Here is a 14516-nt window from a genome sequence, read left to right as displayed (position 1 = left end):
TAGATTTTGGTTCTTCAAAATTGCTGCCATTGTTGGTATCATGGTTGGATCTTTCTATATTCCTGGAGGCCACTTCAACACAGGTATGGTTCACTATAACAGGGGCTAATTATAATGTACACAAACTCTATAGATGACTACATTCATTACTGATTTTGCAGAACTGGTAATTAAGTGAGATGGTGTTCAATTATCATGACTTGATACTAATATTAAGATATTAATTGACTGATTAAAGCCAGGAGACATTCAGCCCACTTCTCAGCTATTCTGAAACCAGATGTTAATTGTTTGCCAGTATTTTAGGTTTCCCTTCTCACTTGGCAGTATGAAATTAATCCGGTTTGTCAACATAAGGACTTGTAACCATGTACTCCACTATCCCCGTTTTAACCCGCTTCCTTTTTGTGGCATCATATGGCATCTGTGGATTTCCACTGTGATTTATATCCCTATGAGTAAAGGAAAGGGCTTATATCTTTCCCATTTGTAATGTCAGACCATGGGCTCTCCTTAGCACAAGCTAGAATAGATTTTAAAAGGTCTGAAACCCAACAGAACACCTGTCACAGAATGCCTTTGAGTTTGGAATTGCGATAATCTTGCTGTACTGCTCAAGACAGAATATGTCTTATTATTACCTTTTCTTACTTGAAACCTTTTTAGTGTGTTGGACAGTAACACTCTGATATGTTGCTCCTGTGGTAAAGAATAACTTTGTGCTTTTGGTTTGTAGCCTGGTTTGTTGTTGGCATGATAGGGGCTTTCTTCTTCATCCTCATCCAGCTGGTGCTGTTGGTAGACTTTGCTCACTCTTGGAATGAATCATGGGTAAATCGAATGGAAGAAGGGAATCCAAGATGCTGGTATGCCGGTAGGTGTCAAACCCCTATGAGAGCCACACTGCATTATACTACGTTAAACTGGGTGAAAATTGATCCTCGTTAGTTTAAAAGTTTGTTATAACTGTGAGCATTCATGTTCATTTTCTATTTTCTAGCTTTACTGTCTATCACAAGCTTGTTTTATATCCTGTCAATCATCTTTGCCGGGTTGCTGTACAAATACTACACCAAACCAGATGGCTGCACAGAAAACAAGTTCTTCATCAGTTTTAATCTGATCCTTTGCGTGGTGATTTCTGTTTTGTCAATCCATCCAAAAATTCAGGTATGGTTATGATTTCTGCTTCTTCCTCCTATGAGAGATTTTTAATTAATGCTAAACTTGAAACCTAGGTAACCTTTTATATGAATTTATGTCCAAGTTTATCTACTTAAACGTTTTTCTACTGTAGCATGATAAAGTCTTCATAATTAATCATAAAATGTGCCATTGAATGTCAGTATTATAATTAAATGAATAATTTCCCTATTATTTAAGGGGGAAAAAACTATGTAACTTGAGAATTTATTATCCTTATAAAATTGTTTATATCACAAGAATGAGTCTTAGAAATCTTTAGCAGAGATATTTTAGGGGAATTAAACTAGAAAAATACGATTTTAATATTTAAAACAACTCATGCTCCTGAGTTTCCTCATTTAAATACCATATTTTAAAAATTCATGGATCTTCAGATATGAAATATGAAAAGAACATCACCTCTCCTTTTAAAAGTGAGAAAACTGAAGGTCCAGAGAGTTGATGAATTACCTCGCTAGTTAAGGGCAAGGCTTAGCTTTGATTTCACTATACCAGGGAACTAGTGGTAAATCCAAGCCTTTGTATGATACACAGGAATTTCCAGGGTTATGAAATGCCTGAGAATAGGTGGTATATGCCTCCTCTTTCTTGGTTATTTTTCAAGCTAACTTAAACTGAAAGGTTACTTGTCATCTTTCATCTGTCAAGCAGAATCGAAAGGTTCTCAATAGCAGCTCAGTGGGTCCCAGGAAGTACGTTTTTAGAAATTCAGCCCTTGCAGTTCCTATTGTTTTCTTTTTGATTCCATAGGAACACCAGCCTCGTTCTGGCCTCCTGCAGTCTTCTCTCATCACCCTCTACACCATGTACCTCACGTGGTCAGCCATGTCCAATGAACCTGGTAAGCAAATTTTAAAAGCACATGCATTTGATGGAAAGAAAGTAAGAAATGGGAGTTCTCTGGCAGTGCAGCGGTTAGGACTCAGCTTTCACTGTTGTGGGTGTAGGCTTGATCCCTGGTTGGGAAACTTAAGATCCCACAAGCTGTGCCATGCACACCAGGAGTAAAAGAAAGTACGAAATAACTTCTTTGGTGGGTGCCAGAACTAGAGCTGGAGCAAATGTCAGACAAACAAATGAACAAACAAAAACTTCACTTAAATGTACAATGCCTTTGGTATTTACCTCTCAAATTTTATTCTCCATGTCTGCTCCTAGCTGTTCAGAGCTGAAAGCCTAAAGGACCACCTGAAGGACCTTGATATGTCCAGGCTTTTACCCGGACTAAATCAGATTAGTTAAGGGCTGAACAAGGCAACATTGTTTTGGCCCTTTGTAGAATTACGTTAATTGAATTTTATGTTGGTGGTACAGGCTTCAGAAGAAATAGCTGCAGGAAATCTCCTTTTGTAGGTCTTAAGGGATTGTTTCTCAATATAGTATGTAGATGGGGAAGCAGTGGAAACAGTGTCAGACTTTATTTTTGGGGCTCCAAAATCACTGCAGATGGTGACTGCAGCCAGGAAATTAAAAGACGTTTACTCCTTGGAAGGAAAGTTATGACCAACCTAGATAGGATATTCAAAAGCAGAGACATTACTTTGGCGACTGAGGTCCGTCTAGTCAAGGCTATGGTTTTTCCTGTGGTCATGTATGGATGTGAGAGTTGGACTGTGAAGAAGGCTGAGCGCCGAAGAATTGATGCTTTTGAACTGTGGTGCTGGAGAAGACTCTTGAGAGTCCCTTGGACTGCAAGGAGATCCAACCAGTCCATTCTGAAGGAGATCAGCCCTGGGATTTCTTTGGAAGGAATGATGCTAAAGCTGAAACTCCAGTACTTTGGCCACCTCATGCGAAGAGTTGACTCATTGGGAAAGACTCTGATGCTGGGGAGGATTGGGGGCAGGAGGAGAAGGGGACGACAGAGGATGAGATGGCTGGATGGCATCACGGACTCGATGAACGTGAATCTGAGTGAACTCCAGGAGATGGTGATGGACAGGGAGGCCTGGCGTGCTGCGATTCATGGGGTCGCAAAGAGTTGGACATGACTGAGCGACTGAACTGAACTGAACTGTGGACTAGTTTTCGAGGAAAACCATTACTGCAGACCATCCAATGATGACTCAACTTATTTTTATTGTATTCCTATATAACTGTGCAGAGACAGGAATAGGGATAAACTCCTTGTGCCTTTTTTTTTTTAAATAACCAGGCCAATTTTTTGAATCTACCTGATTTTGCAAACAAATTTATCTTTTTTAAACTTTTTGTTTTATATTGGATTATATTTGATTAACAATGTTGCGATAGTTTCAGGTGTACAGCAAAGTGATTTAGTTGTACATTTTCCCATTTAGGCTGTTACATAATATTGAGCAGAATAGGTCCTTGTTAGTTATCCATTTTAAACACAGCAGTGTATACATGTCCATCCCAACCTCCCCACCACCCTTCCCCCTGATGTCCATCCCAACCTCCCCGCCACCCTTCCCCCTGGTAACTCTTAAGTTCCTTCTCTAAGTCTGTGTAAACTCCTTATACTTTAAGCACACAACTGTAGAGCCCCAAAGACTTGCTAGTTAAACTTCAAAACCAGTTAAATCAAGATTGACATTTATAAAATTGGACAAATACTCTGTTGCTGTAGTTTTCTTTACTCTCTATCGAAAACCAAGTCTTTGATTGCAACACAGATGTGTTACTTACTGCCCAGTTGCAGGTTCTTTGAAGTATAACATTCTTATGTTTGAAATTGTGTTTTGTTACCATGACTGAGTGATGTGTAAACACACCCCTCAAATCCTTTTGGACCCCGATGAGTTATCCCTAAAGACAAAAAGCAGTTTCTCATTGTCAGATCGTTCCTGCAACCCTGGCCTGTTGAGCATCATCACGCACATGGCCTCATCCACCTTGGCCCCTGCGAATACAACTGCTCCAGCCCCTACCCCTGCTGTGCCGTCAGAGAGCGGGCCTTCTCTGAATAAGGAGAATTTCACTGGGCTGTTAGTCTTTGTTCTCTCCCTTTCCTATTCTAGGTAAGTTAAAAAGTCCTTGACTTGCCTCAGTTAACCCTAAAGTGTATGTTTCTATAAGTTCAATAAATCTTCTTGTGAAATAATTCTCCCCAGCCTTACTAAGAGATATGTTCTCCTTTGTATAGGAAGATAAAGCCCTTACCTGATCTGACTCTAGATTAGCTAGAATAGTGGCTCTGAAATTTGGTTGGGTTATCTCTTTTTTTTAGGGTGTTGTTTATGATCATTGTAAAAAATATATGGAACTAGCAGAATCTTATGCACGAAATGCTCAAGTTGGTATTTAATCCAAAACCTCAGATACAATCTATGTTAGCAGTTTGTACTCATTCTCTCACCCATTTTTATTGATTGATATTGTCTATCTAATAGTGTGTGATACTTTAATAATTTTAAAATGTGAAATAATACAAATAGGCCAGGATATATTTATATAAACTAACAGTGTAAGGAGGGCAGTTTAAAGTAGGAAATGAAATTGTCCTCCCTCTAAATTCACCTTTTCTGTGGTTAAATTTTGGCACATATTATTTCAGACTTTTTTCTTTTGCTTATACTTACTATCTATTAATCTATTTGTATCTATATTATTATGTATATTTTTATAGTTACATAATTTTATATCACTTGATATATAATTTAAAAATAGAGAACATACTATATAATAGTATAATAGTATACTGTTCTGAAATACATATGAATTTGTCATAATTTGGACAGCTTTGCACACATAATGTGTAGTTTTACCCTTTTTTCCCTTTTTTTCTTTTTTTTAATTATTGCTTAAAATATGGGTTGGCAGCCATATTTTGGCTTGGGCTGACTTCCTATTTCTCTAAATAAAGTTTTATTGGCTTATAGCTATGTTCATTTGTTTCATGCTCTCTGTGACTATTTTTGTTTATTTCCTTTGATTCTTGATCTTAAGAGGGAAGCTTTTAATCTTTCACTATTAAATACAACTTTTTCATAGAGGCCCTTTATCAATTTGAGGAAGTTTTCTATTTCTAGTTTGAGTTTTTATCATAAAAAAGTATCAGATTTTTGCCAAAAAATCTTTTCTTAATGTCTGTTGAGATATTCATGTGGAATTTGTCCTTTATTTGTATGTACTTTTAAATTCAATCATTTAACAAACTTTTAGTGAGCATCTGCTGTATATTAAAAATGCATAGATGACTAAGGTCATTGCCGGAAGGTCATTCCTTGTGAATAGCAAGGAAGACAGGAGTGGTTAAGTGATACAGCAGAAGGAAGAATAAGGAGCTAGGGCAGTTTAATCCAGCCTAGTGATGGGGTGACGTCAGAGAAGACTTCCTAGAGGACACGGTATGATTAGAGAGTTAAAGAGTGAGTGAGTTAGCTGGGCGAAGGCGGGCATTGCATTCTGAGCAAAGGAGAGATACTTCTGAAATCCTGGGAGCAGACACCGTAAGCATAGTGTATTCTGGGAAACCCCTCCAGGCAGTTAAAGCACCAAATTGTAACTGTTAGGATCAGAACTTTAAGCAAACCCTTCAGAAGCCCTTCAGTCCCCAAAGCAGGAGCAGTTTAGAAATAACCTTCACGTGTACAGGCCCATGACAGCACTTCATCTTCATGGCCCCCTTCTGATTTACCTTCCTGGGATCCCTTTGCAGCATCCGCAATTCCAGCAATAGCCAAGTAAGTAAGCTGACGCTGTCAGGAAGTGACAGCGTGATCCTCCGTGATACGGCTGCCAATGGCGCCAGCGATGAGGAAGACGGACGGCCTCGGCGGGCAGTGGACAACGAGCGAGAGGGGGTGCAGTACAGCTACTCCGTGTTCCACCTCATGCTCTGCTCGGCCTCCCTGTACATCATGATGACCTTGACCAACTGGTACAGGTAGGGGCAGAGAACGGGGATGCCCACTTAGCCCCCTGGGGTTGCCTGTAAGAGCTCTTGACCTCAGAATCCCCTTCTTTTACCCATATAATGAAAGTGTGTTCAGTGCTCACGTTTTTCTGAAATACTTCTGAATTTTTTTTCTCCTCTTGCATTTAAAATCCAGTTGGAATGCCTACAGTGAAAATTATGGGAAGCCCTTCCAAACTTGAGTAACTCAAGAGAGAAAATCATGACATAAAGTGATCTGACTTGTCTTTGTTCCCTGAGTTTTCTTTGTCTAGAGATGGCCATGTAGAGTATTATGATCAAAGGAAACATCTGGTAAAGCAGGGAAAATTCAGTAAATTCATTTCAGTCTTGAATTTAACCAGTATGTAGAATAGCCAGATGTTCTTGAAGAACTTTTTGCAAAGAATGGTCAGAGTTCTTCATGCAGGCTAAAAGATAAAAGCTGTTTGAGTGGCAGAGCCCCCTGCTCATAAAAATGAAAAAATAGCAACTTTCTCAAGTCCCTTCTGGTAACTGACTACAGAGTAGTGAGTGTCAGGCGAGTTTCAGTGGAGACTTTCTTAGCTTTTGCTGAGGGGCCGCTATGTGCTGAAATTAGGCTCCTTTACTTAACTCTCAGGGGCTTCCCAGGTGGCTCAGAGAATCTGCCAGCCAAGCAGGAGATGTGGGTTCGATTCCTGGGTTGGGAAGGTCCCCTGGAGAAGGGCATGGCAACCCACTCGAGTATTCTTGCCTGGGAAATCTCATGGACAGAAGAGCCTGGTAGGCTGTAGTCCCTGGGGTTGCAAAAGTGTCGGACTTAGTGACTAAACAACAGCAACCACCTAACTCTCTGGCGTTTTCTCAGCCCTGATGCAAACTTCCAGAGCATGACTAGCAAGTGGCCAGCTGTGTGGGTCAAGATCAGTTCCAGCTGGTTCTGCCTCCTCCTCTACGTCTGGACCCTTGTGGCTCCGCTTGTCCTCACCAATCGAGACTTCAGCTGAAGCTGAGTGCCAAGGACACCACTGAAATTCATAAAGGTCTCCATTGCTGAAAGCTCCCTTACTGTTTACTTTCGCTTCAACTAATATATTAAGCAAATGCTTTGCAAATAAGACTATATCCAGGTTTATATCGGAGGGCAAGATGGAATAATGCTTGATGCAGGATCAGAACCTTTCATTTATATCTCTATTATGTTTATTTGTAAGGATAGAGAGCAAAAGGAACAGATTGTGTTTTAAAGTGAACTACAGCTGTGCTGTGAAGAGAGTTCTTTATTAAGACTTGTAGGTTCCTACAACTTTGATTTAAAATGTAAGACAAAAATGTTGGATATTTGAGGTTGTCGTTAATATATTTCTATTGCAGTATCTTTAAAGAACAAAATAATTATAATAATGCATTTATATTGACAGTTTTCTTCTGTGAAAGTCTTTACTGTGTGATACAGGCCCTCTGTTCAGTCCTTAAACTCAGTGCTTGGGGAAAGGAGTCTGTGTGCAGGTCTTGCCCCAGAAGAGGGGTTGTTGGTATGGCTGCTGCTTCTATGTCTTGAGGTTTTTTTATTTCCTTTTTATTTTTTATACTACAGCATTGATGCTGCTTGATTCAAGCCTGTGGCTTTGCTAGAAATGTTAATTTCAATAAACGCTTTGTATGTTTGGTTAAGCTGAAGATTCACTTGAAAAACTGGTGCAGCTTTAGTCTATGTCATTATCTTGTTACAAGTATGTAAAACTATCAATGCATGTGAATATATTTGCACTATAAAGGTATTTGATTAAAATAGAAAGACTTAGACTTTTTAAGGTCCTTTCTTTAACAGCTTTGATGAGTTAGCAGCATTTTAGGTTTTTCATTTTTTTAGACTTTTTTGGGCAGTAAGATTTATAAAGCATCTTCCAGAATGCTCTCCTGTTCCTTCTAAAATTTAAGGTCTGACCAGTGAGTAAAGTCTTGAACTCATTCAGAAATTCTACTAAATGTCTTTCCTGGGCAAGACTTGGGTAGATGAGAGATAAGGCTTGCGTTCTCTGGAAGCTTCTTTGGGAGAGGTGGCACAGAGGGAAGTAGGATAGAGCAGTCTGCGTGCTCGGCGACGGTGTACTGCATGTTCTGTACCGGCCCCGTCAGGCCTGGGATACAGCCGCAAACGTGACAGGCACCAGCTCTGCCGGCCTGGACTTAGAGTTTCAAAGAGGGTGTTGCAATTAGTGCTGTGATTCAGGAATTGCGGAGAACTCACAGGAGAGGTGCCGGGTGGGGAGTGTCATGGTAGGCTTCCTGAGACAAGTGATGTCTAAGCCAAGAAACGTTAGGAGTTCACGAATGAGAGGAATAGGGGAGTGGAGTGGCACCGCTGAAGGATAGACTGCATGTGAAGGGTAGGGAGATTTAAAAAACAGATACATTGTGTTCAGTGGAGCTTTAATGGGGAGAAGTGGTCTGGGACCAGGCCACGAAGAGCTTTGTAAACCACACTGAAGAGTTTGGACCTTGTGCAGGGGCAGCAGGGAACATAGAGTGCCGTGGGCAGATGGTCTCGTCAGTCACTGCGGCTGATGTACAGAGATGGGATCTAGAGAAGGAGACCGGGGCAGTCCTTATGAGATCTGAAGCAGAGAAGGCAAGTGAGAATAGAAATTGACAGCTGAGAGTTCCTCAGTAATTAAACGTTTTAACTTGGCAGTTGATTAGCTGTGGGAGAGAGGTTGATTCCTGAGTGATGCTAGTTTAGCCACCTGAAATCTCAGGTGGTTCTGTTTATATGGTGAGAAAAACCAGAAGTGGAGGAACAACCTGCGCTAGAAGAAAGATGGAGGTGGGCTCTGAAGATGGCTGTTTGGTTTGGAAGCATGGTTTATTTTCTGTCAGGCTGGTCAGTAAATATTTACTGAGTACATACTATGCTTTACAACCTTAGGCAAATGACAAGCCATCTGAGCCTCAGTGTTTCCTTTGTTTGAAAGCTTATCTTGGTACAGAAGAGCATTTAGAGAGTAAAATTACTTTGCAAAGTGCTTAACCATTGTAAGCACGCTGGTGGTAGCTGCTCATCGCCACATGGGCTAAAATGAGACTGGTCAATAGTCAGAGGTCAGAGATATTCAGCCGTAATCTAATGGAGGTGAGATTTGAGGGTTCTTACAGAATTAGACAGGGCCTAGAGGGGACAGTCTCAGCTGAGCTGTAGGTGCGGGGTCAGGAAGCAGGGCTTGATAGGAACTGTTGGAATTGCTACCATTTAAACCAGTACTTTATGCCCTGGCTCAGAGAGAAAATTGCCAGGGATGTGGGGGACAGTTAGGGAAGGTATAGCCCCTTACTCTGCTGGTGTAAAGCAAGTCACCCCATTTTCCTTAAAGAAGGGCCAGCCAGATTAAGACCTTTAAAGGTCCTGAACTTTAAAAACATCACCGTGTACCACCCCTCCCCCACCTTACGTCACTTAAAAGCAATACTAAACTGTAAAATAAGTGTAACAGAGTCCAATAAAGTTTTTATTTTTTTCTCGTGATGATAACTTCAATATTAATTTGAAATAACAAATTCGCTTTTAAAACCGAAGGGGCAGTGTCCCTACTTTGCTTGGTTATAAAATCAAGTTAAAACTGGCCTGTTGCTGGGACAGCCAGTAGTGTACTCAGGTTCAGCTCAGTTCAGTCGTTCAGTTGTGTCCGACTCTTTGCAACCCCATGAACTGCAGCACGCCAGGCCTCCCTGTCCATCACCAACTCCTGGAGTTCACCCAGACCTGTGTCCATCGAGTCAGTGATGCCATCCAGCCATCTCATCCTCTGTCGTCCCCTTCTCCTGCCCACAATCCCTCCCAGCATCGGGTCTTTTCCAGTGAGTCAGGTCTTCATATCAAGTGGTCAGAGTGTTGGAGTTTCAGCTTCAACATCAGTCCTTCCAATGGACACCCAGGACTGATCTCCTTTAAGATGGACTGGTTGGATCTCCTTGCAATCCAAGGAACTCTCAACAGTCTTCTCCAACACCACAGTTCAAAAGCACCAATTCTTCAGCACTCAGCTTTCTTTATAGTCCAACTCTCACATCCATACATGACCACTGGAAAAACCATAGCCTTGACTAGATGGACCTTTGTTGGCAAAGTAATGTCTCTGCTTTTTAATATGCTGTCTAGGCTGGTGTACTCAAGACTCAAGTGAATTATACATGTTGAGTGCTGAATCATACACATGCATTTAAAAAAATCAGTATTTTAGGTAAGGTCAGGATTCCTCTGTAAAGCAAGAGGGTATTTTGAATCCTAAGACCTATGGTGTCATCCCATTTTAGAAGAGTCCCCTGGTGTCTCATCGCCATGAAGCAGGCCTGTCTGTCCTGCACTGTTGCTGATTGGGGGCCCTGGCTCCGAGGTCAGCTGTGTGCCCTAGGAATTCATTAAAGGCAACAGTGTGGCTGCCACTTCTGCATGCTTAGAGCTGGGAGAAAGCTTGTCGGCCCTTCTTGGATTTCCCTTTCTGGGTTGCTCTTGCTAGGCATTCTGTTGGATGGGAAATAAAACTCTTGATAATCAAGGATACTCCCAAAGAATGGCTGTGGACCTGGTTTTCTGTGCTTTTGATGTTCTGGACCAAACCATAACTCAGACCTAATTTAAACCCGACAACTTTTGTGTTCATTCCAGTCCCTGACTGATGATATTTTTCTTTTTAGATATTGAGGCTAAAGTGACTGTTCAGTACTATGAGGCACGTATTTGATCTCCGTGGATGGATGGCTGATGCCAGGCTCGTGCTTATTAATGGGAGCTACTGTTCATCTCTTTACACTTCATGTAGGTCTCTCCATCCTGTTACTGCCCAAATCGGGCCACCTGCTCAGTAGTCTCCTCACTACCGTGGGGTGACTTCAGTCACATGGTGCCTGCATCCTCAGGTGAAGAAAAATGAGAGCTGCCCCCAAACAGCAACATGTCCCAAGGAAGGAACGGATATTATCCACAGCTCTGTAAAGTGTTGATGATTCTCCCTTTTGTAGATCACACTGAGGTGTAGAGAGGCTAGTGTCTTGCCCACAGACACTTTAGTAAGAAGAAAAGCAGAGAAACAAATCCAGGGCTGATTTAGATCCCAGTCTCCCTTGGCCCGTAAGGATGTAGGAGATAAACTATAGAGACTGCTTCACGTAGGGGGGCCAGGCCAGCTGACTCTCTACCCATTACTAATGAAGGAAAATTAGTAGCTCCTTGAAGGCAGTAACTGCTGTCCTACTGGGTCAGTGTATTCCAAGAGGGTTGGTACCTTATCAGATAAGAGAGCAAACATTTGGTTAAAGTTTCTCTTTTCTTCCATAAAAGTAGTGCCCTTAAAGGAATTTATTACCAGCTTTTAAAAGTATACATATATATATATATATAATTTTTTTTTGTATTAATTTGGCTGGGCCGGGTCTTAGTTGTAGCATGTGAACTCTTAGTTGCAGCACGTAGGATCTAGTTCCCTGACCAGGGATTGAACATCAGGCCCCCTGTGTTGGGAGTGCAGAGTCTTAGCCACTGGACTACAAGGGAGTTCCCCATCCATACTCAGCAGCTTTAAATGCGATAACATGAAACATTTGGTGCCATTTATTGTATAGAAGTGCTGAACAAGTACTGTGAGGCGTGGTCACTGGAGAAAACTAAGGGGTATTTTAGAAGAGAAACCAGAAAGAGCTGACTCACAGAAAAAACTCCTAAAGTACCTAAGTTGATCCTTTTAACACTGTTATGGCGGTAAAAAGAATTGGATCCATGAACTCTGTCTTTCCAGACATGAGAAACAGAGTTCCTTTGAGAATGCTGACCTGAAGAGGTGGTATGTTGCAGTGTCAAGTACTTACTGTTGCATCATCAAAGCCAGCAATAACATATGGATATTCCGAGGGTTTCTCAACTGGCCCATCACCAACAAACCAGACCCGCCACAGACAGGGACCGGAGAGATGAACAGAGGGCAGAGACACAGCCATGAGGTCAGAGAAACAGCTAAGCAGCAGGCGACCAGAGCTGAGCAGGCCACACCCAAGTCACCCTCAAGGAGTTTGCGTTTACTTGTAGGTGCTTCCAGAATGAAGTGTTCAATTACAATCTGGGTCTCAAAAAACTAGGAACTTCTGCTTTCTATTCTCCAGGAAGCCAGAAAACAAGCCACTTTTTACACTGATGCTTTCTGACTCTATAAATACCTCCCTTCTTTCTATGGTCTGTCTGGGGGCTGACTCCAGCCATCAGGAGGAGATTGTGGGCTCCAGTCAGAGTGCCTGGCCTTGAATCCCAGTGCTGCTTAACTGTTAAGAGCTGTGTGTCCTTGGACAAGCTGCTTTTCTGTACCTTCTCCCCCAGGAACAATAATACTATTTCATTAAGGGTTCTTGAAGATTAAATGACATTTTGTACATGAAGTGCTCAACAAGATGGATGCACAGCCCACAAGAGCACTCAGGGACTGTTAGCTATCGGGGTTCAAGGCCAGTCTGGGAAGTATACCTGGGCCTCGCGAGTGGCCCTCTGTATCACTGTGGACATCTCGCTCCACTTCTTTCTTCACACGGGTGTCCTCTCACCACACCTGATCTTCAGAGGCAGCTGGCCTGCTGCCTTGAAAATGCACGTGCTGCCACAGCGCCCGCTTCTGACCTCAGCAGGTGAGAGGCTCTCCCCAGGTCACTGTGAGGGAGTGAAAGGCACTCAGTTGTGTCCAACTCTTTGTGACGCCATGGACTATTCAGCCCATGGAGTTCTCCAGGCTAAAACACTGGAGTGGGTAGTCTTTCCCTTCTCCAGGGGATCTTCCTGACCCAGGGACCGAACCCAGGTCTCCCACATTGCATGTGGATTCTTCACCAGCTGGAAGCCCTGGCCATGAAAAATAAAACACTTAGAATCTTTACCCAAACTGCCATAGTCACAAAAGAACTCCACACACACTCAGTCTTACAGAGATTTTTTATTATTTAAGACCCAGTCATGCATACTGAAATTACGTTTTCACCATTTTGACTTAGAAAATGCACTAGAAAAATAAACTTTTGGTCAAAACAAACACTGAAGTAGATGACTCCACCACCACGTGTCCCTATACTTGAAGCCAAACTGAATTTCAGTTTGAAGCGAGGAAGGCAACCAGTGGCTGAAATGATGCCCCGATCTGGTCACAATTAGTCCATCTCCAACCCCTTCAGAGTCAGTGTCAGAGGCTCTTGGCCCCAGAGAACTTTCAAGTATTGTAACAGGTTTCCACCTGATATGCCAAGAGATCAAGGCATATCCATAGGAATCCCAGTGGATGGCAGCTACTTAACTGCCCAACTAAACATGGTGCCCAGTGAGATGAAAGGACAAGTGGCTAATTGGCAAAGAGCAGAACAGTCACTAGCAAGGCTATTCACAAATCACCCTGGGCCTTCGCATGGAGCAAGGGCTATGAAGGAATACCTGACTCTGACATTATATATTACTTGTATTTCAAGCCATTTCTGTGTCAGGAGAGCAGAAGGGAATTTATTCGAGATTTACAAAACTCACAGACCTCAAGGAAAAGTGTGGCTTTTCAGATGTCTAGTGGGACTAGACATCTTTCCTGAACAGTTGCCATGTTTTCTGCTTGCGATCTCCACACCTCTCATGCCACAGGACAGCCACACATCATTAGCTTAGCGGACATTTTACTTCCTAAATGAAAGAAGTGGTTTCAAAGGAAAACCTTAAAATGAGGTATTATGATAATGCCACAACAGTACCATAGCTTTTGGCTACCCAAATGAAAAAGCGACCTCATAACTGATCTGAGAATCAGACAGCATTTAAAGTAACTGCCTACCCACGGAGATTTCTGAAAGGCTCAACATCTCACAGGAATTCAGGGAGAATATCTCTTATTACCCTGACTCTCTTTCTGGCAAAACTGTAGTATCTTGTGAACTGAAATGTTTGTAAAGCTCTTAAGGATAGGCTCATGACATTGAGCAATGTCAGGTTTGTGACATTGTACAGGAGGCAGTGATCGAGACCATCCCCAAGAAAAATAAATGCAAAAAGGCAAAACGGCTGTCTGAGGAGGCCTTACACATAGCTGAGAAAAGAGACGCTAAAGGCAAAGGAGAAAAGGAAAGATACACCCATTTGAATGCAGAGTTCCAAACAACAGCAAGGAGAGCTAAGAAAGCCTTCCTCAGTGATCAAGGCAAAGAAATAGGGGAAAACAATAGAATGGAAAGACTAGAGATCTCTTCAAGAAAATTAGAGATACCAAGGGAACACTTCATGCAAAGATGGGCACAATAAAGGACAGAATTGGTATGGACCTAACAGAAGCAGAAGATATTAAGAAGAGGTGGCAAGAATACACAGAACTGTACAAAAAAAGATCTTCATGAGCCAGATAACCACAATGGTGTGATCACTCACCTAGAGCCAGGCATCCTGGAATGTGAAGTCACATGGGCCTTAGGA

General features: G+C 42.1%; 1 protein-coding gene across 2 annotated transcripts in view; it reads left to right on the top strand.

The window, feature by feature from the left end:
- Window positions 1-14516, top strand: part of SERINC3 (serine incorporator 3) — a 31903-nt gene that overhangs the window by 9063 nt on the left and 8324 nt on the right. The window contains exons 4-10 of one of the 2 annotated variants that reach the window (XM_052651410.1): window positions 4-83; window positions 737-874; window positions 1001-1170; window positions 1957-2047; window positions 4007-4187; window positions 5828-6055; window positions 6915-7089. In XM_052651410.1, the coding sequence (XP_052507370.1) occupies window positions 4-83; window positions 737-874; window positions 1001-1170; window positions 1957-2047; window positions 4007-4187; window positions 5828-6055; window positions 6915-7053 (1027 nt within the window). In that variant the 3' untranslated portion in view covers window positions 7054-7089. Of the gene's footprint in view, window positions 1-3; window positions 84-736; window positions 875-1000; window positions 1171-1956; window positions 2048-4006; window positions 4188-5827; window positions 6056-6914; window positions 10398-14516 lie in introns of those variants that run through there. The other variant, XM_052651408.1, reaches the window with a different exon arrangement.

Source organism: Budorcas taxicolor, chromosome 13, assembly GCF_023091745.1.
Source record: "Budorcas taxicolor isolate Tak-1 chromosome 13, Takin1.1, whole genome shotgun sequence".
In the NCBI taxonomy this organism is placed as follows: domain Eukaryota; kingdom Metazoa; phylum Chordata; class Mammalia; order Artiodactyla; family Bovidae; genus Budorcas; species Budorcas taxicolor.
The sequence above is the reverse complement of the archived record's forward strand: the minus strand, read 5'-3'. Positions and strand labels throughout refer to the sequence as shown.